At 51.3% G+C, this 25,624-nt stretch overlaps 1 protein-coding gene across 6 annotated transcripts in view; it reads right to left on the bottom strand.

The window, feature by feature from the left end:
- Positions 1 to 23,090, bottom strand: part of Epb41l1 (erythrocyte membrane protein band 4.1 like 1) — a 67,885-nt gene extending 44,795 nt beyond the window's left edge. For all 6 annotated transcript variants that reach the window (XM_052184088.1, XM_052184092.1, XM_052184087.1 and 3 more), the window contains exons 1-5: positions 22,843 to 23,090; positions 5,204 to 5,394; positions 4,172 to 4,336; positions 3,182 to 3,286; positions 2,620 to 2,662 (exon numbers count right to left, since the gene is read on the bottom strand). In XM_052184088.1, the coding sequence (XP_052040048.1) occupies positions 2,620 to 2,662; positions 3,182 to 3,286; positions 4,172 to 4,336; positions 5,204 to 5,380 (490 nt within the window). In that variant the 5' untranslated portion in view covers positions 5,381 to 5,394; positions 22,843 to 23,090. The remainder of the gene's footprint in view (positions 1 to 2,619; positions 2,663 to 3,181; positions 3,287 to 4,171; positions 4,337 to 5,203; positions 5,395 to 22,842) is intronic.
- Between the last annotated feature and the right edge of the window lie 2,534 nt (positions 23,091 to 25,624).

The following is a 25,624-nucleotide window of genomic DNA, read 5'->3' as shown; positions in this document are numbered from 1 at the left end:
TCACTGTGTGTGTGTGCGTGCGCTCACTGTGTGTGTGTGCGTGCGCTCACTGTGTGTGTGTATGTGCTCACTGTGTGTGTGTGCACGCGCTCACTGTGTGTGTGTGTGCGCTCACTGTGTGTGTGTGTGCGCTCACTGTGTGTGTGTATGCGCTCACTGTGTGTGTGTATGCGCTCACTGTGTGTGTGTGCGCTCACTGTGTGTGTGTGTGCGCTCACTGTGTGTGTGTATGCGCTCACTGTGTGTGTGTATGCGCTCACTGTGTGTGTGTGCGCTCACTGTGTGTGTGTGTGCGCTCACTGTGTGTGTGTGCGCTCACTGTGTGTGTGTGTGCGCTCACTGTGTGTGTGTGTGCGCTCACTGTGTGTGTGTATGCGCTCACTGTGTGTGTGTGCGCTCACTGTGTGTGTGTTCACTGTGTGTGTGTGTGCATGTGTGTGTGTGTGTGCACTCACTGTGTGTGTGTGTGTGCGCGCACGTGCTCACTGTGTGTGTGTGTGTGTGCACTCACTGTGTGTTGACCTTGTTCATGTACTATGGAGACCACAAGTTGATGTGCTGTATCTTTCTCTAATGCTCTATTATTATTTTAAAGATTTATCTATTTATTTAAAGATTTGTTTCTTTATTTATTTGTATGTATGAATATGAGTACACTGCAGCTGTACTGATGGTTGTGAGCCATCATTGGTTGCTGGGAATTTGAATTCAGGACCTCTGCTTGCTCTGGTCAGTCCTGCTAGCTTTCTCACTCACTCTGGCCTTGCACACTGCCACCTAAAGGTTTATTTATTATCATATCTAAGTACACTGCAGCTGTCTTCAGGCACACTAGAAGGAGGGCGTCAGATTTCTTTACAGATGGTTGTGAGCCACCAAGTGGTTGCTGGGACTTGAACTCAAAACCTTTGAAAGAGCAGTCAGTGCTCTTAACCACTGAGCCATCTCTCTAGCTCCGATTTATTTATTTTTATTCAACACATATAAGAGTTTTGCCTGTGTAACAAGTGCACCATGTGCGTGCAGTGCCGGCAGAAGCCAGAAGAGGGCACCAGATTCCCCCGGAAGTGGAGTTACAGATGGTGGGTGCTGGGAAGCTTCCCCAGGTCCTGTGCAAGAGCAAGTGCTTTCTTTAACCACTGGGCCATCCCTCTAGCACTCCTTACTCTTGACAGGTTCATACATGTGCACCATGTATCGCATGCCTCCCCATACCCCACACACCCCATACTGTCACCCTTAAGTCCTCCCTCTTTTCCTTATGACAGACTCGAGTTGTCACAGACGGTCGGCATGGATGCTGGGTCGCCCACTTTCACCTAATTTTCTGATACTAGGCTCTGAACTCGAAGCATATCAACGTAGCTCCCAGCAGGCCCTGCAATCCACCCGTGTTACGAATGTGCACTGCCCTCTTGCCTTCACCTCGGTGCTGAGAATCTGAACTTGGGTCCATGTGCTTAAGTAGCAAGCACGTAATTGCCTAGTACGGCAATTCCCCTGTCCTCTGGAGGAGGTGCTTCCTAAGGTCTGAGGCTACAAGGTGTGAAGGCCATGGCTTGAGTTGTCACAGGACCATGCCCATGTGTGGAGACAGGTGGGCGGGACCTCCAGGCTTGCTCTGGGCAGTGACCCTAGGGCTTTGTCACTGGGCCTGCCTGCCTCTCTTTTCCAGGCTACTAGTCTTTATTACCTCTACCCACTTGGCTGCCTGTATCTGTTCCAATTCTTTCAAGGCATGAAAGGCTGGCCTCCCAGCAGGACTGGCACTACTAGAAGACAGTGTAAAATTCAGACCTAAAACCCTGCTGACCCACAGAAGCGTGCTCTGCTTCTGTGCCTGCCTCTTTGTCTCCAACTGTCAGGAACCTGCAGGAAAAGCTCCTCCAGCCCCCTCCTGTAGTCAGCTGGCTTCCAGGGGCCAGCTACCTGCTGCCATAGCAACAGATTCAGCTGCAGCTTCCCAGCCAGGGGACCGGGGAGTCCAACCCTGCAGAGGCCAAGCATATGGAAGGTGCGGGGCCTGGGATGGAGGTCCCAGGTGTCCACGTTTGCTAAGGCTCCCCACCGCCTCCTGCCACTATTCGAAAGCCTTCGCACCCCTTCCAACATGCTTCTCCCCAGGTCAGAAAAGACAGGCTGCCGACCGGCTCATCTCCCTCCTCCAGAGGCATTGAAACAGAGAACAAGACAAAAGCCAGGGCTCAAGATAGGCTGAGCCAGCACTTGGCTCTGTGACCTTGTGTAAGTAGCTACCACTCGCTGGACCTGAGTTAAGGGCTATTAGTTACTACACAATCCCTGGACAGAAGGCTAGCTATTTCTAGGTCATCTGTTTGACCCCTTTTTCTGGAAGACTCTGCAGAGCTGATTTCCTGTACGCATTTATGGTCTCTTTGCTAATTTGCTGTGTGGCTCTTACTGTCACTTCCGTTCTCTGGACCTCAGACTTGTTACCTATAAGGTAGTGCTACATCATTCCTGCACTGCCTTCTCTTAGGCCCTCCATGAGTGGCAGACGAGTATGGAGATCCAGGAGCACACTACAAAGCAGGTGGGAGCACTGGAGCCAGGCCCTGCCCACCCATCTTCACACACCCACCACAAGCAAACACTCACTCCGGATCTGCTTCTTGATTTCCTTGGAGGGGTCCAGCCAGTTCTGCAAGAGGACAGATTTGTCCTTTAGAAGGAAGTCGCAGGAGTGGGCAGGGTGGAACCGGGGGAGACAGCTATCCAGAAGTGGCCAGCCACAGACGCGTACAGGGACATCCTTGTCTGGATCCACTTAATTGGCATTAGGGAATGAGGCCTGGATTCCCAGCAGGGTTTAGACATGGTGCCAGGGCTGGTATTGCCCTGAGATGGCCACGGTGACCAAGCACTGCAGCTGTAACTAGCGGGAAAGCCAGGCAGCCCGACTAGGGTGGGAGGAAGACGGTGGGCAGGACTGCTCGGTTACTCAGGGAACCCAGGCAAGCTCACCACAGCGCTCCAGTTACCCATTTGGGAATACCTTAGAAAAGACTAGGGGCCGGGAGCCAGGCCAGAGACCTGTGTGCAGTTAGGGCTGCTAATGTAGAAACAGGAGATGCCTATTGAAAGTCTGGGGGAAGCTGGAAGTCAGGCCTACAGAAGCCTCCCTGCCCTCTCACCACACCCTGCCTCCCCAGCCGGGCACCTTCTGGCTGTCAGCATCGCAGAAGGTCAGACCGAAGTAGTCCTTCTCCAGGAGGTTAAGGTGCTCACAGACCAGGTCAAACAGCACCTGGCCCCGGCCGTGCTTCTGAGGAAGAGAGAAGAGGTTTTGTGAGGCTAGTGGACCTGCTGGTGGGGCTGGGAGTTGATCCAGGATCCATTGCCCAAAGAAAGAGTCCCCGCAAGCCTTCCCACAGGAGGCAGGCTCCAGCACTCCTGCCACAGGCGCTGCTGTCTGGGTTCGCAATGTCCACAGCATCTAGGTTTCTCTTATAGGCCCTGCCAGGGTCTTCCTAGACCATGGACCTGCAGGGGAGCATTCTGGAGATTTCTGCTTAACAGAAATCAAGAGAAGCAGCTGAAACCCAAAGTTCTAAGGCTTGTGGGAGAGAAAGAGAAGACGCCTCCCTGCCCATCAAAAGATGTGAGCCTAGCCGGGCGGTGGTGGTACACGCCTTTAATCCCAGCACTTGGGAGGCAGAAGCAGGCGGATTTCTGAGTTCGAGGCCAGCCTGGTCTACAGAGTGAGTTCCAGGACAGCCAGGACTACACAGAGAAACCCTGTCTCGATAAAACAAAAAAACAAACAAACAAACAAAAAAAAAAGATGTGAGCCTTTGGTTGCGGATGGGGGTTACAGGAGACAGAGTGGAACTTGGAATCACAGTGGGACTGTCCTTCTGTGGTCAGCTCTGCATATCAATCCTTAAATGGTGACATTTTTACCAAGGCACGGGCACCCCAAGACACCTTTTTTCCTGATACTAGGCTGTGCTGAGTCTTAATTTGGAGTAATGACCCTTCCTGGACCTTGGTGTCACCATCTGCATTCGGGTGTACGAGGCCAAGCCACCGCTCCGGACACCACAGTGGCTCCTCTTGTGCTTTGGCTTGGACTCAGGACACACAGGAGCTCGCCTGGCGCTGCGGCCAGCCAGCCTGGGGCAGGGCATATGGCGCTGGGCGTTCCTACCTCCACCTCACACTCGTACTCAGAGGCATCAAGCAGGGTGACTCGGCAGATGGCACTCTTGAACTTCTTGGCAATCTTCTGGGGTGATTTCTGGGCCTTACTGGGTGTGGTCCTCTCCGACAGGCCATCGGCCTCAGAGTAATCCTTATCCCCCATGTCCAGGCTCTGTGGGCCAAGCAAGAAGGAAGTCAGAGAACTTGAAACAACCAGGAGTAGCTGGGTGCCTGAGGCCAAGATGCCCATAAAACAAGACGTGCCACCTTCTAAGACCCTCAGGGTGACCAGGGGTTGTAAACAGATTGGTGTATAATGATAGGAATTTGCGGTTTCCATGCAAGCTGAGGGGTCTGTGTCGTCTTCCTGCAGGCTACTACTACGATGGACAGCCTCTGCAGATAGGAGCAGCCCAGAGAACCAGAGTCAGCACCAGCTGCCCTGTCCCTCTCCCTAGAACAGTGAGTGACTCATCAGGACATCTGTCTGGTCTCTCCCATCTTACCTGTTCTAGGTCTAACGTAAGATGGAAGCTGTGGTGACCACAATGGAGGAAAGAGCTGGCTTCCTCCATCAGTGTGGCCAAGTCCTTGCCTCTCTGTGCCTGTTACAGATGAGGAAAGCGTAAATGGAGGGCTCAGTGAGCCCCTCAGGCTTCTGTAGTTCTCAGGGGATGAGTCCGTCAAGGTCTCACCGGCTTTGTCAAGCTTGAGCAGAAGGCAGAGACTAATGTGAAAAGGCTTGCGTTCTGGGTCTCAGCTCCACCTCTGGCTTTGTATGTGGCTTTGGGTAACAGGGTTCACTGCACTGAGTCACAGATCCTCTCAGCATAAAATGGGAGAGATGACGCCTTCTCTCTTGGGACTGGGGAATTAAATATAAAATGGCCAGCATGCCCCAGCCCAGAGTTTAATGTGTAATAGGTCACGAACACATCTGAATCCTTCCTTTCCAGCTGAGGAAATACCAGGACCCTAAGAACTGGACCAGGAGGACTAGTGGGGAGGGAGGAGGGATGTCCCAGACCCCAGTACACACCTGTTCAGCAGGCCTCGTGTCCTGCTGGGTCAGATGCTTCTCATTGGAATTGGTCTCTGCGTGGCTGTGGCCCGTGGGGGTCACCGGGGTGGTCACAGCTGCGGCAGCCTCAGGCTGCTGGGGAGTCTCCTCCTGAGCCTTCTTCACCTCAGAATCTGGGCCTGTCTCTGTTGTCATGGTGACAAGCACGCCTGCATTGGAATGACAGAGAGCATGTGACAGGAGGAAGGATAATAATGTGACAAGGAGGCAGGAACCACACTCAGTGAGGGACAGAGACAAATGGACAAAGAACCAGAGAGGAGGCAGGGGTGGGAGACAGGGACAGAGGGGCCACGGGGAAGGAGAGTGTGTGGGGCCTTCTGCGCTCAGTGTCCAGACCTGGGATCTGGACCCTTTCTAAGGATGATGAGGGTGTCTCTAGGGTGCTGTGCTCTGCACCAGGTGCCAGCAAGGCCCCGGTCATGCTGACTGTCCCACTACACCTGGCCTATAACAGCCCCTCAGCTAATGCAGGACACTGAGTGCAAACTGAGAAAGCCTTGGATTCCAGACCTGTGTGTGTGAGTTTAGGCAGCTCCCTCACTTCCCAAGCTGCAATAATGCAATAACTCTAACACACACACACACACACACACACACACACACACACCAGCCTCAGCTTCACAGAATGCTGTCAAGATGGGGCCCCGTGGATCAATACAGGTAGATAGCAGTAGAAAATTCTCCTTACTGCCCATGGAGTGGTCAGGGTAGCAGGGCTCAGGCTGTCTGCCACAAATGTGTCACTTCGCCTCTCTGGGACTCGTCCACAGACTGAGGGACTTCGGGGGGGGGGGGGATATCTCTGGGACAGGTTTCCCCTCTGAAACATTAAATGAGATGCCAGAGAAGGCTATGGAGCTGCTGTCCAGCTATTCTGATGCTACAGACAGCAAACTCAACAGTGCAGCTCCGTGTTTTACTCATGTTGTTAGGATTGTCCTTGCCACCATCAAGAGAAGTTAGGGAAATTAAAAGACCTTAGGGATGAGACGGGACAAGAGGGAAGCTTCACTTACACTCCAGACACTTTGGAATCACTTGGATCTTTTTTAGTTTTGAGACATAGGTCTCAGCACCCAGCCTAGGCGAGCTAGCCTTGAACTCACTATGTGGTCCGTGCCGGCACTAAAACTATTTTTAAATGTTTATTATTGTTGCCATTGCATGTATACACATGTACATACACAGAGGACGACTTTTCAGAACTTGGTTCTCTCTTCCATGATTGGTTCTGGGGGTCCAACCTAGCCCTGCAGCCCCAGCAGCCAAAGCTTGAACTCTTTTTTTGTTTGTTTGTTTGTTTTTGTTTTTTTTTTTTGTTTGTTTTTTTTCGAGACAGAATTTCTCTGTGTAGCCCTGGCTGTCCTGGAACTCACTCTGTAGACCAGGCTGGCCTCGAACTCAGAAATCCGCCTGCCTCTGCCTCCAAAGTGCTGGGATTAAGGGCGTGCGCCACCACCACCCACCGGGCTTGAAGCTTGAACTCTTGATTCCAGCTGAGGTTACAGGCCTGTGCCATCATGACCAACACGTGAGTATTTGTAATAAGTATATTACCTTGTAAGGTTGTTTGGTTTTAAAGCCAAAAGCACCCCTTCCCCGACCACACCCAGAGTAAGAGAAATGGGCAGGAACCATCTCTCTTTGGTCTAGACCCTTCCTCTAAGGGCCCTGTATATGAGCAACATTCACACAAGGCCTGAGAGACAGGCAGCCAGCCCTCGGAACCACCCACGTGCTTCAGGGCTCACAGACATTTTATTTATCTATGCCAGGTGTTGGGGGGGGGGTGTCACACCTATATGACTAGCATGTGAGAAGCTGAGGCAGGAGAATTGTCACAAGTTTGAGGGCAGCCTAGGCTACAAAATGAGACCTATCTCAAAAAAAAAAAAAATCCAAACCAAGGCACATCAAACAAAACATTTAATTTATTCACCTATTCAAATCTGTGGAGGGGGGTGGTTTCCAGGGCCTCGAGCCCACAGGTCACTATGCCTGCCTCGCTGCATTCCCATGGGCACTGGACAAGCCCAGAACAGAGCCCAGGAGAACCCAGGGCCGTGAGGAGGTCACCAGGGTCCTCCACTCACAGGCCCACATGAAGTCCTTGTGAGCTGGTGCTGGTGCAGCTCCCACTGCTTCTGGTGTGCAGCTAGATGGGGAGGAAGAGCGGGCGGGACCACACTGCTTCACTTAGAGGCTCTATTCCAGCCACTACCCTGATCTTAAGGAGCCAGGAGACAGCTTCAAGCCATTCACATAGACACTCCGCCACTCACGTGAGCTCTGGACACACACAACAGCCGCTCTGAGGGAGACCAAAGTCACACTCACAGTCCTATCTGCTGAGCCCTCATTCCTTCAGCCTGTGCTTGAGGGCATCCAGTCCTGGTCTGGTGGGGTCAATGGGCAAAAACTCTTTACATAGCTTTGTGTTTAAAACAAATCCAAAGATGGGTGAAGAGAGAACTCAGTGGTTAAGAACACCTGCTGTTCTTGTAAAGGGCCTGATGTTCAATTCCCAGCACCCACATCAGGGAGCTCAGAACTGCCTGGTACTCAGCTGCGGGGTGGGGAGGGCTATCTGGCTCCATCTTAGGGCCTCTGCCATCACCAACACACACACACACACACACACACACACACACACACACACACACGGGGCAAATACACATAAGTCATAAAACATATTTAAAATTGTTTTAAAAATCAGAAAGCATATATTTAGACACTTTTGGCTGTGGCTAGCAGAATTCACATGACCCTAGTGTCCAGGCAGCCTTTAGGGTACATCCACAGATCCCCTTCCTGGGCCTTCTGTTTGGCTTCAGCCCAGACCCTTGGAACTCTTTCCTCAACATGTAACTTCCTGGAAATAGCTAGGAGAGAAATTTTTAAGGGAATATTCCAAACTTCCCTGCAGATCCTCTGGTAGCCATTCCAGAGGAAATACTCATTCAAGGGGAATTTCCAGGTGGAAATCTGGACACCATTTGAGAAATAACTACCTTACTCCACTTCTGTCACAGGTAAGACCTGAGTTACAGTCACATCTTCAAATGTTGCCCCTTAGCATCTTCAGTCTGCTCTCCCCCACTGGCGGCCTAGCTCTCCAGATCTGAATGGTAAGCCCATCTCTCTCCTGTACTCCACTACCCCCAGCAAACCAACCCAACATAACCAGGCCCAGGCTGAACACCAAGGAGCTACAGTGAGGCCACAGCCAGAGGGCTTGATACACAGATGCAGGCGTATCTTCTCGGCAAGCATTTGAGCGAACGGGCAGGTGTGGACGATCCACACATACGACACCATCTTAGTAAACACACAGATCCTCATGACAATGGGAAATGGGAAAACCTGTCACTGTGTAACTTAATATATGCTAATAAAAGCATTAAAAATATGAACAGCTAGGGAAATGAATGCTGAGGACCCCACAGCCCCCATTAAAAGAAGAAGAGTTGCGGGACTTCAAAGCTTCAGCCCAGGAATAGAAACACTTCAGCTTGCCTAGACTCGCAGATGCTGGTCCCATCCCCACCTTCCAGCTTAAACCTGACAGCTCATCATTTCCTGCATTAAAATTTCAAACTCCTTTATCTGGCCTCTCTCATTACATCCGTCTCAGCACTCCCCATGAATTTTCAAGCGCCTCCTTACATAACGCTCCGGCACAAGGTAAACACGGAATTACATTGCTCCCAGATACATGCCGAGGTTCGTGGTGTGCGTGGTACAGCCTGCATCCTCAAGTGCTCTGCCTGCTCCACATCCTTTCCTGAATATGTGGCTTAACTGTTCCTGCTTCCAGAAAGCCTTTCCCAGCCGTCTCCCCGCCAGAGCATCTGCACACTCTTACAGCCGCACCTCGCGGAACATTCTTTTCCCTGCACGTTTTTTTGGCAAGCGTCATCTGTACTGATTCCATGTTGGCTTCGCCTTGGCCTTTCACACTGTGCTGTGTCCACTGTGGTGTTCCTTTCAGGGTTAAGGGTCACATCTACTGGAAACTAGAACTGAACAGACCCCGCTGTGGTCATATGTAATGTTGGTGTGGGGATAAGAATGGACCCATGGAAGACAGAGTGGGATCTCTTAGGTCTTCAAAGACAAGCAAAAGAGCCCTGTGTGACTTCCATGAAAGCGTTCTGCTCCCACATCGTGTTTCCCACATTTGTCAGTCACTTGTTCTTGTCCCAGTGCTCACAACATTCCCATTTCTCCACATCGAGCAGCACTTCTATCTCCTTGGTGGTGTGTTTCAAGACTGCATATTAAAATCACCTAGACAGTATGTCATACAAGTAAACCTATGAAAATACTGAGGCTTTTATATTTGAAAACCCAAGTACTCTGCTACTGGGGATTTTACATTTCAGTGCAGTGTTTTAGGGTTGTCACTTTCTTCCTGAACACCACAGCGATCCCCACACCACATCAGCCTGGTTCACTTTCACTCCAAGTTTCTCAGTAGCTCCTAATTCTTAAACAAATAGACTTGAGACTACAAGCCAGCACCCTCTGCCATGCTCTCTGAGGACAGGGGTTCTTCCTCCTAGTTCTGTGCTGCCACTGTGTCTCTTTAGGAAGTCCTGGCTGTCTACAGTATATCACCAATAAAGCGGGAATAATGAAGTGTGCCTTCGTTTTCAGCTTACAGCAGGCTTGTCAGGACAGCATCCTGGAAAGTCAAATGGCATCTGCAAGGGACATTTCAGCAAACTATGTTATCTCCAAGTATCAGAACAGACTAACATTTTCCTTCTAGTTTGTTCAAGATCAGACTCGCATCAAACACCTGGCCTCAAGTAATCTTCCCTCTCCGTCCCAAGGACACGCCACCATGCCACAGGCTGGTGACAATGATGCTGATCCTACCAGATTTCCCTCTCTTTCTTTCCTTCTCTGCCCATCCCACTTCCATCTCCTTCCTTCTGCATCTGGTTGGCGGGGAACTTGCTTTGTAGACCAGGTTGTCCTGGAATTCCCAGAAACCAACCTGCCTCTGCATCCCAAGTGCTGGGATTGAAAGGTGTTGTCCACCTCGCCTGCTTCCATGGCAGGGCCCAAATCTTTAAACAATTGCCTTAAAACTTGAGGCTATCCAGGTATGAAAGGAAGTTCATGCCTGTGATCCTAGCTGTGGCAGAGGCTTGCTATGAGTCTGAGGCCAGCCTGTATTATATAGTAAGTGCAAAGTAAGATCTGGCCTCAAATAAACAACTAAATCCATATACATAAACCCTAGATGTTAAAAAGTAATTTTTTTCAGATGCTCATGGCTTCACATAACAGGATGAGAAGGAGCTCAACAAATCCTGTTTAAGCCTATTTTAAAATTTTATTAATTAAAAATAAAAATAACATTTTAAAAATGTATAATAAGAATCTTTCTTTGACAAGCCCAAGGATAACAGCATTGTCTCTCACTAGGCCATAGAAAGGGAGCCAAGAACAGCACTGTGGCTTCTGTCACAGCAGGCTATGTCACGTGCACGTGGTTCTTATTCAGGCCAGCACACACTGGGAGAGCTGCTGGGTGGCCAGGCAGACGCGGTACAGTCAGGGCCCTTGGGGGAACCTGTGCTGGTTCCCATGGAGCTCACTGCAGGGGTTTAGATCCTCCGAGGTATGTTTTAGCCTTGCACAAGAGTCTGGGTACCTCTGGGCTGATCCAGAATGTGGTCTTTGTTCCCAAGGCAGGCTTCTAGGGTAGGGGGCAGGAACAGAGGTGAAACATATAGGAGGAGGAGGCACTTGGGCTGAGTCATCCTGTGGGCCAAGGGCCAGGCTGTGATGCTCTTTCTTCTCAAGAACCATACAAAGGAGGCTTCATACCACCTGGCAGGAGGGACTGGCTGACCAGGCAGAGGAGCTGGAACCAGCGTCCTGCAGGCAGCTTCCCGCAAGTCACAAGTGTCAGGACTCGCATCACGGAGCACCAATGTGGCCAGGCCCAGGCTAAGGAGTCCTCACCATTCATAGACCTCTTCTGGCACAGCAGTGAACACTCAGACCAGGAGCGCTGACATGGCTGCCTAGAACACAGGCAGGAAGAGGAGGCTTCACAAGACAAAGGCCAGCCAGCAGGGCCAGCCTTGTGGCACCGAAACGAAGGCAAATACACAGGGTTAGAGACAAGAAAGGTCAGTCAGAATGTCAGAGTGAACGGGGCCCATACCACCTCCTTCTGGAGGGAGGGGCCCCGTGTGGCCTGGGCTAGCGCTGGCTCAGCAGGATGTCAGCATCTGGGGCTCCAGCCTGCAGGAAGACGGCTCCTCAGCCGAGGCAATATCCACTAGGCCTGGCGGCTGTACCAGCTCTTTAAAATGAATCAGCTGACATCTGGTTAACCTTCGAACCAGAGTGGGGTGAGTCAGCATCTCCAAGTCCAGTCATCAGATATCTTCATTTCTCAACCACCCTAGCTACCGCCGGGGGCCAAAACCTGCTTGATTCGGGGTCTCCCTCCCTGCAGTCACTCCTAGGATTTATTCTCCACAAGCACCCACAGGAATCTTTGCAGAAGTATAGTCGGATGCCCTTATTAAACCCTCCAGTGGTATGTGGCTGCACAAGCCTGTAATCATAACCCTCAGGAGGCTGAGGCAGGAGGATCTTAGTTCAAGGCCAGCTTGGGCAACATATTGAGCCTCTTGTTCAACAAACAAAACCCAAAATAACTCTAATGGCTTCCCATCAAAATAAGACACACCCTCCTCATTACACTCTAGAGGCCTCTGCCCTTGTCTGTCTAGCATCTGCTCCTACCCCTGCCAGCGGACACTGCCTCCTCTACAGTAAGGCTGTCCTTGCAGCCTCTGCCTGTGCTTCGGTTGTGCCGTCTTGTCCCTACATCAGGACTTTGCCTTCCCTGTTCATGAGCAGTGACTCTGTCCCCTCTCCTGGTGTGACAACTTTCACATCCATCTGTCCACCCTATCTGACATGGGTCTGTCTCTGTAACTTCCCATCATGACAGCATGCTAATTTGTTTATGATTGTGTTAATTCAAGTCCTTTTGTCTGTCTGTTTTTCCAGTGGGTTTTTTTTTTTTGAGACATCATCGCAAACTGACATTACATTCAGTGATTGATTTGCTTATTTCTATTTCTCCTCTGGAATATGAGCTCCGTGGAGCTTTCTGTCTCATTCACCATTATGGCCAGGCCTTCTAGCAATTTTTGATAAATGACTATAAATATTGAGCACAGTGTATGGGAAACCGAGTTCATGACCAGTCTGGGCAACCCCAAGACCCCACCTCCAAGCCAGACAGAACCCTGGGTGGTGGCTTGTGTCAGCAATCTCAGAGTTTGGGAGGTTGAGGCAGGAGGATATGAAGTTCAAGACTAGCCTAAGTTACATAACGAGACTACCTCAAAATGAAACGATAAGAAAATTAATATTATACAAAGTAAACATTCATAGCTTGCTGTCTGCCAGGTATTGATCTATGGAATCTGCATAGTTAATCCTTACAAGAGCCTGTAATAGGTACTCTTAGGATCTCCATTTTCCAAATGGGAAAAAATAAAGCAGAAAAGTTAAGCAACCTGCCCAAGATCAGACAACTGGTACCGGTGCCAGGATTTCTGGGCTGCAGTCACCTCAGGAGCCCTCGTGGCTCCTAGCCAGGCAGTCTCTCCTCTGATTTATCAGACCCGAATCACAGGATTTTTAAACCAATCTCCTGCCACTATCCTCCTTACCAAATTGATGAGAACCGGCAGCTGCCAAGAAACTGACTTTCGCAAGGACGTAACGCTGGGCTAGATTGCTAGGATATCCAGGCTTCTCCTATATGCTGCATGTCAACATCCTCAGGCTGGGGGAGCTCAGTGGATGCTAAGTGTTTCAGGGGTGAAGCTGGCAAAGGGCAGCCTTCTCAAGATTGAGATACAAAGCCATTGGGAATCTGGACCATTGGTTTTCCTCTCAACGCTACCACTTCCTACCTGAGGAGCATCCAGGTAAGCTACTTCCCTGTTTCCCTGTGTGCCTCCCACCCACTGGAGTAATACCATGAGGATAACAGGTCACAGACACTGCCAGGACTCTGCAGTCAGAGGAGAGTGCGCATGAGCAGTCACCCTCTAGACGGTGTCTGTCTCTTCTAAATCCTGGGCATGGATGACACCAAAGACTTCTCCCCAGGTTTTCCAGGGGACTCTGATTCAGGACTAGAAGCAGCAGTAGGAAGGAGGGGAGAGGAAGGGAGAGGAAGGACGTGAAGGAGGTGGGAAGGAAGTTGGGAAAGAGGAAACGGCTAAAGAAACTGTCAGAGGTGCAGGAGACAACTTAAACACCAAGAGATTCCAGGCAGGTGTTTTCAACAAACAAGACTTCTTTCTTTTTTGGGGGGGGGGGTGTCAAGGGGACACATCTCTCCCACCCCCTGGCAACAATGCCTACCAGGCTTGGTTTGTTTGCTTGTGGGTCCGTCTGTACTTCCCTATCCAGACTGTATATGCATGAAGCAGGAGGCTAGCCCACTGAACTGTCCCTTCAAGCTCCCATGACTGCAGATTTCAAAGGGTTTGGCTGGAAGACAGGAGAAAGACAGTGGTGAGCTGCCTTCCTGGTTTCCTCTCTGTGGGAAGTGGTGACAGCTCTTCAGCTCCCTGCCTAGCTCCTGCTACTGTGGTGCTCAGGTGACCCTGCTCCCTCCTTTGGCCCATCTGGTCTGGGGACTGAAATCTGTTTCTGTCCTTGCCAGCATGGGGGCCTCAACAAATGCCTCTGGGTTCCCTTAACTCTTCTCTCCTGTGCACCAGCAGGTCCTGAGCTGAGGCATTGCTGGAATTCTGCTCCCCAGCCAGGGTCCTGTTCCTGTTCCTGCTGGGGGTGGGGGTGGGGGTGCGGGAGCTGGGAAGAGGCAGCATACCCCTCACGGGTTAGGTGATTCAGCAGGACAACGTCAAGCAAGTCTCTAAAACCCTCCTCTGTAACTCAACTTCTCCGTTTCTATGAGCAAGGCTCCAATAAAGCATTTGGTGATATTAAGCCCCACCCACAGCTAGTGCTCCAGAGATATTCAGCATCCTCACCTTTATTCAAAGACCAACACGCTAACACTCACACTCCTTCAGAGAGGAAAATGTGGGACTTGTAGTTTTTGTCTCTGGGCGTTCATTGTTCCCACTGTGAATAAGCTTGAGAAGTCACCAAAGAAAGCATCAAAGGTGTCCGCCTAGGGCAACTCTCTCTCTTCTGGAAGCAGGGCTCCATCCCACAGGGTTTTCCCCAAGGCTGAGAACACTGGCTTCCTTCAGTCACAGTAGACAGACATGTGGACGGACGGATGGACAGACGAATGTGAATGAATCAACGGGAGGGTGTGGGCTGTGCTCTTTCTGAGCCAGGCCCACGTGGTCTAAAAGGATCTGAGCCTCCAGTTGTCCTTACAGGTGGGTGCTCAGGCATGGATGTGACACTGGGAGAGGACACTTTGTCAAAGGCCTGTGGTATCCACAAGAACGGCATTAAATGAAATGAAACAGGACAATGAGGCTACCACCTACCAGCACTGGCTTTCTGTCTACAAGTTTCAGAGGCCATTGTGGAGCCGCAGAGGGATTAGCTAGTGTGGGACAGGGACCGCAGGACTTCCTTGATCTGCAGAGTACGGACATCAAAGAGGAAAGATACCTCCTGCTTGGACCACGCTAACCACTGCAGGAGGCAGCCAGGCCTCCTTTTGTCAGAGTAGTCTGAAAGTCTTTCAGGGCCTTTCCTCATGCTGCCATACAGGGTGGAGGGTTTACTCCAGGCTGGATCAGGTAGCTGACGTCACACAGCTAGTCAGCTTGAGCACAGTCAGGACCAGACCCAGGTCCACTGGCTGGAAGTCTGGGATGGCTCTATCTCCACCCGGCTACATCCAACAACCTCTAACTTGCTGTAAACCACGGAGCCAAAACTACTGTTGCCCTGGACGTAGAAATAATTATAGTATTATTAATTCTCCCACACACATGAAGGACACTTTACAGTTTAAAGGATTCTTGTTTTTATTTGGTTGATTTGTCTGAGTCAATATGGGGGTGAGACTGTCCTTGACCTTCAGAGAGCACCCTGACACAGCTTCCCACGAGCTGGGATCATCTTCATGCCCCACTAGAATATTCTTCCAGAATTAGTATTTTGTTTGGATCTCACCAATGACAGAGAGGTGGTTGGTTGAAGAAGCACAGAGAAAAGTAGTTCTGAAAATGAAGCCAGAGTGGAGGTCACAAAACCAAGGGGTTAGCCAAACTTGGGCACCTTAGTTTGCCTCTCTGGAAGCCAGTGTGAGCAGGCAAGATGGGAACAGGGCCTCTTACGGCAAAGGCATTTAGTGAGACTGAAACAACCTGGAGCCACATGCCCTGCTCACCCTGGCCCAGCACACAACACACAGCAGGTACCTGCTGGGGCAGTGGTGCCCACGGTCAGAGGACATAGACAGACAGACTTGTCCAAGGACACAGAGCATAAGATGCAGCAAGATCCAACAGGGCAGCTTACAGCATCCTAAGGAAGCTGAGAATGTCGCTGGCCAGGGGCACATTAGAGAAGAGAAAGTCAGGGCCCTTCCTTCTCAAGCTCAGAGTGTCAGGAAAGCTTCTTGAAGGGAAGAGGCAGGAGAAACGGACCTTCAAGGACGACTCATGGCCTCGAGGTTTCTTTTTTTTTCTCTCTCTCTCCACTTGATTCTTAGAAGTTGTTTAAACACCAATAGAGTTCCCTTGTTAGTACTGCTGAGAACAGAGTAAAACTGAAAACCTCAAAAGCCCATCAACAGAAGGCTGGACAGACCAGCTAGGATTTATCCATTAAAGCCACTACAAAAGCATTATTTGCCTAATGTGGTCATTTTCCTTGAAGTTCTGAGGCCTGAACCCAGGGTTGGGGAGCACCCGACACTACACTATATCTTTGGGTATGAACATCTGTGAGACTCATTTTACTTATGCACATGAAAAATAACAATAAACCCTCAAATTAAAATGCAACTACAAAACAAGGATGCTGTTCGTGACCCTGACCTGACACAGAAATCTGCTGTAAGGATTCACATTGGGTCTGGCTTCCTCTATAAAGTAGGATTTTGGTGGAGAAAATGAGAACATTTTCTGAATTACTCTGATTTAAAAAAAAAATCTTTTGTAAAATTATATTTACTTATTTTGTGTGTATGTGTGTGTGCGTGTGTATGTGTGTACGTACACATAGGGGGTGCATGTCATGGCACATGTGAAAATCAGGGGTAATTTTTGGAAGTAGGTTTCACTAAAGTTCCACCAAGTGTTTCCTGAGAATGCAGATCATCAGACTTGGACGAGTACTTCACACGGCTCAGCCATCTCTCTGGACCCTCTTTGTAATTAAACTAAGAGGCAGCTCTGCTGGTAAAAGCACTTGCAGGCCTGACAACCCAGTTCAGTCCATGTGAAGATAGAAGGTAAAAATAAATTGAATTAATTAACACAGCGAAGCCACTAAGGTGTTAGAGAATGGCTCAGGGAGTCGGAGCACTGGCGGCACAAGCCTGGTGACCTCCGGTGTGGGTCTCTAGAACTCACATAAAAAGCCAGGCATGGTAGTTCGAATCTGTAATCTCAATACTTCCATGGGGTGGAAGGGACAGAGAAAAGAATCTCCCGGAAGTTCACAGGCCAAGCAGAGAGGGAAGAGAGATCGGCCTCTAAACAAGGCAGGAGTTGAGAGCCATCTCCTGTAAGTTGTCCTTCAACCTCCATTTCTGTGCCACTGTGTGTCTTCTCTCACAGAAAATATCACACACACACACATGCGCGCACAAATATGAGAGAGAGAGAGAGAGAGAGAGAGAGAGAGAGAGCAAGAGAGCACTTTAAAAACGATTTGCTTGCGTCCGTCTTCTTTCCCTCTCACTGTACTTGGGGACTCCAGCTGACCCCTTCCCACCTGTGTCTAATGAGCCAACCCAGTCTTACACCACTGTAATCTGCATGTTGGCGAGTTTTGTGGGGTCTTCTCATTAAACATCAATCCTACCACCTCACGGCCTTTTCATCAGTGCTTTTCTGTGGACTAACTAGCACTAGCACTTTGTGTGCCTTAATGAATGTCCTCTGGTAGTCTTAGGAGCAGGTATGGGGACTGTCCACAGTAAAGGGGAGGAAACTGAGTCTTAAACACATCGACTGATTTCCCCAACCCTTTGCAACTGCTAAAATATAGAAATACGACTTCAGCCCTGACCTGTGAGACTCCCAAGTCCTTGCATGGTGTCTTCCTGTTCTTCTCCCTCAACACTAAAGATGGTCCTCAATTTGTGATTTTTGACTTTACAAGGAGATGAAAACAATAGGCATTTAGTAAGACTATACTTTGAATTTTGACATTTCCCTGAGCTAGAACTTGCCACAAAAAGCCATCCAGGGATGCTGGGCAAAACAAAAGGTGAGTCCCAGCTCCAAGCCATCCCTTCGATGACATAGTGAGCAGACTGCTCTCTACACTGGGCTCAAAGGTTTGGTACACACACACACACACACACACACACACAATTTCAAACAAACAAAGAAATGAGAACTTCGAAGCTGCCCCAGTGGTTAACAGCACTGGCTGCTGCTCCAGAGGGCCAGAGCTTAATTCCCAGCCCCCATGCGGCGGCTCACAACCACCTATGACTCCAGTCCCAGAGAGTCTGATGTCCTCTTCTGGCCTCTGCAGGCACCAGGCATGCATGTGGTACTCAGCATACATGCAGGCAAAACACCCAGACACATAAAATAAAAATGAGTATTTTAAAAACTTAAAAATAAAAGTTTAAAAAGTACGTGGCCAGCTAGGCAGTGGTGGCGCATGCCTTTAATCCCAGTACTTGGGAGGCAGAGGCAGGCAGATTTTTTTGTTTGAGGCCAGCCTGGTCTACAGTGAGTTCCAGGACAGCCAGGGGCTATACAGAGAAACCCTGTCTCGAAAAACAAACAAACAAACAAACAAACAAAGAAACAAAAAAAGTACACGACCTTGAACAAATCCCCTCCCCCCTTCGCTTCTCTGATCCCAGAGGAAGCACATGGCAGGGATAAAGCCAGGAGTAAGACAGGAATCCCGCCCTCCAGATGACATGGGCAAGCCTTCCCTTCTCATGCACAGGAAGGGACCCACGGCATGGCTGGCACTGGGCAGTCATAAGCGTGACACACAGAATGGAGGCCAGGGACTCTGCAGCACCCAGCTCCACGCTCTGAGGAGATTGGCGGCTGTTCACGACTGCAAACTATTTTATCCAGTGTATGTTCCGAAACGTTCCCAATCATCTTCCTATTGTTGGACATTTAGTCCCAATTTGCTGCTATTATAGATGAGCTCTGACGGGGATTTATCCAAAGGAATTCATTCAAAAGAAAAAAGCCAGATGCTCAAGTAAGATGCTGTCCAACCCGCCGAATGATTGACAGGGGACCAGCCCTTCTCTATCTCACCAAGCCTCAAGCTGAACTCCCCATGGCTCTTCCCACTCCCACACTGTTCCTCCCTCAACCTGGCAAGCTACGTGACATCCCATGGAGGGACATCAATGGCGCTTCAACCTTTCTCCCTTCCCAGCCCAACTCTCCAATAGGAGGCTTCTCTGCAAGGTCACAGTCCGGGCCTTCTCTGTGGGCCACACACCTACCAGAGAGACCTTTCCCAAACACCATCCCGCCACACGCCTCCGCGGGCCAAATCCTCTCAAAGGTCCCCAGCATCTCCAGGCTCACATCCAGACATTTAAAAGACAGAAGGGGAAGAGGAGAAATTCTCAGAGTTGCTGCGATGTGCCAGGACCATGGAGAGGCTTTATGTAATAACCACCATGAGGGTCCCACAGTCCAAAGCAGCAAAGTGATGTCCCCAAGGCCACAGACCTGGTCCCAAGCAGAGCGAATCGGAGAGCTTGCTCAGAGACACACACACAAGCCGACTTTCTGAGTCACCTCTCAGCACCTTGGGCTTGGCACCGGCACATGGTGTCACCTGTTCTTCAAAGGCATCCATTTTCCTCCCACATCCCTATAACGTCCAAACTCTCACCTAGAATTAGTATCCAGCTTAAGGGGCCCACCTCTTCTTAAAACCTTCCCTGTGCATCAAAATAGGCAGACACTATCTATCTCTGGGGCCAAGATGGTTCTGTAATCCATGACTTGATAAGACCTTTAGAGGTCTCCTTCCCCCCCCCCCCTTGTGTGTGTGTGTGTGTGTGTGTGTGTGTGTGTGTGTGCTCAAATGCACAAGCGCACCCTCAAAGGCCAGAAGAGGATATCAAGTTCCCTACAGATGGGGTTACAGACAGCAATACCCAATATCAGTGGTGGGAACAAATCCTGATCCCCCGCAAAAGCAGCAAAGGATTAATCACTGAGCCGTCTCTCCAAACTTTTAAAATTTTATTTATCTTTGTCATCACCTCCACCACCACTACCATCATCATCATCATTAGTATGTACATGGGTGTGTGGCACATGCATGGCCATCAAATGACAACTTTCATGAATCAGTTCTCCCCTCTACTGTAGACAGATCCGCAGGCTTGTCCAGCAAGGTACCGTGCTCACTCAGCCATCTCGCTGGTCCTTTCTCTTTGTTCAGTTTTTGGTGACTGAATCTCACTATGGCTGGTTAGCAAGGAGCTCACTCTGTATTCCCAAGCTAGCCTCAAATTCATGACAATCCTTCTGCCTCCACCTCCCAAGTTCTGCTATCGCAGACATGTGCACCATGGCCAGCCTGGCCAGCGAAACCTGAGACTTCTGAGAAATGGCCCACATCTGATTAGATGACCCTGAAGGGTACAGGCTGTGTCTCTCTGTGAAAGCTCGGGAAATCGGCTCTAACCCAGCCTGCCTCCAGACACCTCAGCTTCCTTCAGTAAGCTACTAATATGAAAGCAGGAGGAGGAAAAGTCGCTACCTCGCAGGGTTTTGTGAGGAATGTAGGAGTTGTACACGTAAGATGTGAAAATAGTTTCTGGCATGTAGTAGGAGCTCAATAAATGTTAGCTGTTGCTATTCTTATCCATAAGTCTCCTTCCTACTAAGAAAGCAGGGCCAGCTTGCTGCCACCCCCAGCCAGGCACAGGTCCCTGCTGACAGAGATACTGTCCCAGCCGGTGCTTGTACATTCCCCTCTGTGTGGCTTCTGCCTGCTGGAGCCCTACCAAATGTAGCAGGGGCAAGCGGCAGGGCCAGCTAGCTGACCCCTCCCACCCATACCTCATTGACTCGTCTCCTGAAGACCAGGGCTGCATTCAGCCCATAGAGCTGCCGTTGGCTCATCCTACTGGGAACATGGACTTCTCTATCTGGACCAGCCCCCCTCCCCGTCTACTAGCTAATTACTGGGTTCTGCTGGACACTAGCCAGGTGCTCCGACGAGACACTGTCCCGGCTATAATGTCATGGTGAAAGAAGAGGCTCTGGGCTCCTGCAGCCCCACACTTTCCAGCCGTGTGACCTCAGGCAGGCAAGCCCTGTGAGCCTCTGTTCATCTGTTAAGAGTGTATAATAATATTATCTAATAGAGCAGCTGGGAGAGGATTCGAAGCACTTATCAGGGCATGGCACACGTTAAGTGCTCAATAAATACCGTCCCTCTGATTGCACGGTCACCAGGATTGCTCCAGGATGAAATGATCATGTCCCTTTAATAAGGAGTGCAGAGAAGTCTAGACACGGTGTGAGGTTGGAGCTTCCCACTGCAGCTAGCTTAGTCAAGAGCCCTTTTCTACCACCTCGCCTCTCCCTGCCCTGGAAGCTCAGGCGCAGAATATCTCTGGACCCCAAGAGCCCTGTCCATCCTGAATACACCAAGAAGAGCCAAGGCCCTTCACGAGCCAGTCTGCATGTTCACCACGAGGAAGCTGAGCTGGGAGGCAGCGTGAGGGTTCTCGGGAAAGCGGGCCCTGGCCTCAGCCTGGAGGGCACATCCTCTGGCAGAGTGCGACATAGGGAGAGACAGCCATGGCAGCCAGGGGGCAGGCATCTGGGTGAGGAAGAAACCTTAATCAAAAAGTTTAAGTCCTCAACTTAAGAGAGTACTGGCTCTTGCTCAGGAGCTGTGACCTTGGACACGTCTCTCTTGCTTCCTAAACCTTTACCCACCTCTCTATATTAATGCCGTGAGAATAGGACCCAGCCTTATCTCATGTGGGGCTCCACCATAGAACTTCTTCAAGAAGCTCACAGAGCAGGACCCAGAGCTCTGCCCCAAGGCCCAGGGAATGCTTTAAGAGGAAGGAACAAAGCCCCTTCCCCACAATGCTCTCCTCCAGGCCTGCTGTCAGGTGTCCCCCAAATCCTAGAGGCTCCGTGCCTATAAGTCATACATTTTGTGCATCAGTTTCTGGGGACGTGGGATCTCAGGCCGGCCACCAGAACTGGCCCCACGACTGGCAGTCTCTCTGGGCCACCATGACTGACAAGAAGCTGGTACAGGCTGACTCTGCCACAAGCTCCATCTGGAGTCACGGATGGGTGACAGGCACACAGCACTTCTATTCTGTACACCCTAGCCTAGGACAGGAGCCTCTGGGGCCACCATCCAACTGCTATGAATCTGGAAGGCTCCTAAGGCTCACAGAGACCAGGCCGACGGAGCAGCTGGCTCCCACACACTCCAGAGAGGTCCTAAATCCAACCCTTTTACACTCCCACCTTGGTGTGCAGGAGAGGTGACATGCCAATACAGAGTGATGGTAGGAACACGTGGTTAGTTCTCCCCCACCCCCCACCACCCAGTGCATCGCAGAGCTCTGGGGGGGAAGCAAGATGCTAGAGCCATGGCTGGCAGGAGAGAGAGAGAGGCAGCAGCTTCAGAATATCCTCCAGGAGCTTGCTCAGCCTTTCCAAAACCATGGACTCTCTGACCCATACAACCAGTCGGAGACTTCGGCACCCAATAAATACCATAGTGGTTTGAGTTACCGAAACACCTATACCTGTCGCCAAGACCCCAGCCTCTTGGGAGTTTGACCTCTCCAAGTGTGAAGGTTCCAGGTACAAATGACACACACGAGGCATGTATCTCTGATCAGAGGGTAGAACTACCAGCCAGTCCGAACCCTCAGAACGTCCTGGAGGTAAGGTTCATACACCCAGCTCAGGCAGGGAAAGGAGGAGGGACGGAGAGCCAACGCAAGTGAGAAAACGGTCTGTAGCAAAGGATGAGGAAGGTACTGAGAACAGTATCCAAGCAGCCGACCTCTAGCCAAGATATTGTCCTGTAACATCAGAAGCCAAGAGAAGAAAACCAGAGAGCCCTGGGCCACCAAAGGAAGCAGCTGGGATGGTTTTCCAGAACAGAGTGGGCCAGCTTCCTGAGCCCACCGTCCAGCAAAGGCCCATTCTACACCAAGGTGCCAGCTGACACATCTGACTCCTGGCACTGTGGAAGCTGTAGAGGTGAGAGGACCAGCAAAAGGCTCTCCAATACTGGCCAAGGGGGCTAAGAGCCTTCAGACTCAGCTCCTAATCTCACCCCATCTCTACCCCCACAGCCGGAGACTGGGCCTAGATATAGCACATCCCGGGTCCCCCATGCCGTCTGATCACCGGTCCCCACGTGCCTACCTGGGCCTGGGGGTCCCCATCTCGGGCCGGCTGGGCGAGGGCCGGTCCCCTCGGCTCCTCCGGGCCCGCAGGCCGCGGGGCGGGGCGGCGCGGGCGGGCTCTGCGGAGCAGCCTGTTCCGCGACACCCCCGCCCGCTGATGGATGCCGACTGCAGCAGCGGCGGCGGCGGCCGCGGCGGTCGGCGTGCGCCGGGGGCTGGGCACCGTGCCCACAGCCCCGGGCCTGGCGCCCGCCGCGCGGCCCGCCCCCGCCGCGGCCTCCGCGCCCAGCCCAGGGGCGGCCGCGAGCCTGCCTCCTAGCTCGCTGTGCCCAGCCCCTGCCTCCGCCTCCTCGGCTGCCTGCCTTGCCTTCCCCCGCCCTTTCCCCCCCCCCCCCCGCCACCCCACGGACCACTGCGGGACGAGATGACCGTCTCCGCCCTGGCTCTGGCCAGCCGGCCTCCTCGCTCGCTAGCTCGCTCGCGGGCTCTCTGGGCCAAGCCCTAGTGGGGGCTCGGGGAGAGAGGGAGGGGGAGGGGAGAAGAAAGAGGAGGATCCCTGACTCAGAAGAGGTGACTCAGCCTCTGTGGGCCTCCCATCCCACAGACTCGGGTCCCCTTCACTCCCCTGCAAGCTCAGCGCGGGGACAGAACCCGCCTGGGACGTAGCGTTCTTCTCCCAGTAGGGAATCCGCAAGGCAACTGCCTTCAGGGAATCATCCGGCATGAGTGTCCCTAGGGTGGGTGTGCTCCCCAGTACCTCTGTGCCTAGGTGACCATGACAGTAGTGTAACAGCGAAGGAATCCTGTAGGGGTTGGACCTGGGCAGACATGTTTACTATATATACACGGACATGGTGTGTGCTCCCAGGTTCTACGAAGGGGCCACAGAGGTCATGGCTCAAAGCCAAGCTAAACCTTACTCCTCCACTCCAGCCTCACTGTTACAACTCAAAAAGCCAGTTCCACCAGGTCACCTCCCTTTTATCCAAGCCTTTGGCAGCCACAGAGCACTTTGAAAAATAGAGGGCCTGCGTTCCAATCTAGTTCTGCGACTGGTTCAGCAAGTCCTTTTGGCAAGCTGCTGCCCTGCTCCAGGCTTCAGTTTGTAAACCATGAAAGACTGGATTAGATTCGGACTTAACCTGTCTCTGGGTCCCAAGTGTACAAGGAAGGCTTGGGAGAAATGGCAGCAACTCATACTTGGTCACCAGAGACGGTAACCATGGTTCTACAATGGCAACCCATGTGACCCTCACCTCTAAACATCACCATTAGCCGCAGGCATACTCAACTTTTCTTTCAGTCTTCCAATCACCCTGCATACCTGCTATGTGTAAGCCAATGTCTGGGCCATAGTACTTGAGCCCTCTGTCACACACACACACACACACACACACACACACTGCAGTTGTGTCTGTACTATACCACACTGGGCAGAGAGTGGGGGCGGTGAAGAGGATGGAGGAGGTAGGAAGTGGGGGAGGGGTGTCCCATACTCCCTCCCCCTTCCTTTAGGATAACATTAGATTGCTGCCCCACACCTAGAATCTTATAGACTATGCTCAACCTCCAAGCCAGGCCTTTTCTTGAGTGTGGACAAGTCCCTTCTTCACTGGATGCCTCAAGAGTTAGCTCCTGGCTGCTCCTGCTGTCTCAGGAGTGGACAGAGCAGAATGACACTAGCCAACCCCACTCCAGACAAGAGGTGGGAAACCAATCAGCTTAAGCCAAGTGGGAGGGGCTTCCTGCCAGCCGGTGTCTCCTGGCATCCTTTACCCAAGGAGCCTCGCTCACACAGGTCTCCTCCAAGCAAGTCACTAACTCTCAAGGGGGATACACTATTTGCGCGCGATGTTTATTCACATTAATGACTGGAACAACCTGCGGAGTTCAGGAGCGCCATCAGAGGAACTTGCTCCTCCGTGGGCACAGTGTGGAGAGGCCGCCCACGGCTGCCTGCCTCCAGGCCTTTGGCTTCCGAGCTAACTTTTCTTCTGCTTTCTCAACTGCAAGCTCCCAAGGCTGCAGAACCAAGGCCCTCCCCATTCCTCAGTTTAACTCTTTCCCAGAAGCCCAGACAACATTGCCATCCCCCCACCCCCATTCGTCCCCTGGGGCAGAGCCTGGTTCCCAGCCTCCTTGGCCACATGGAGCCTCTCACTTTCCCAGGAAAACCCAGGCTACTTCTGGACCAAAGCAGGATGTTCCCAGACTTCATTTTAGATTCATACCCAAAGGGCCCAATTCACTTCCGGCCAGTGGCAACGCACTGGAGGCTGGGCCGTCTCTAGGATGATGTCTGTCTCTGTTTCTATTGTTTTTATCATTTTCTGTGATTCTCTTCTAGGTCTATTATTAGCTCTTTCCAGTTTGCAAAGTACTTGATTCCACAGCATCATCTGAGTTAACACCACCCCTCCCTCCCCCCAAGTTATAAATAAGCAGCCAAGGCCCAGAATGGCGAGTGATTTGGCTAAGGTCACGATACTCGGTAATGTGGGCTTTCTGGTCCCTTCCACTTTCCCCTTATAATTTCTCCAGAGAAATTAACAAACAAGACACAGCATGGGAACTCAAAAGAATGCACGGGTTCTGCAGGCATCACTGAAATCACTACTCTGGTACTTTCTTGCCTCCATTCTCCAAGAAGGGAAACTGAGGCACGGGATTCAGCACCACCATACCCCATGAAAGTCACCATAGAGAAAGATCAGGGACCATGATGAGAAAGAGCCCAGCGCTTGTGGCCTAGGGTGTGCTTCAGGCTGCTCCCAGCCCTGGCTCCGTCTCTTCCTTCTGTT

This window comes from Apodemus sylvaticus, chromosome 5 (genome assembly GCF_947179515.1).
Source record: "Apodemus sylvaticus chromosome 5, mApoSyl1.1, whole genome shotgun sequence".
In the NCBI taxonomy this organism is placed as follows: Eukaryota; Metazoa; Chordata; class Mammalia; order Rodentia; family Muridae; genus Apodemus; species Apodemus sylvaticus.
The sequence above is the reverse complement of the archived record's forward strand: the minus strand, read 5'-3'. Positions and strand labels throughout refer to the sequence as shown.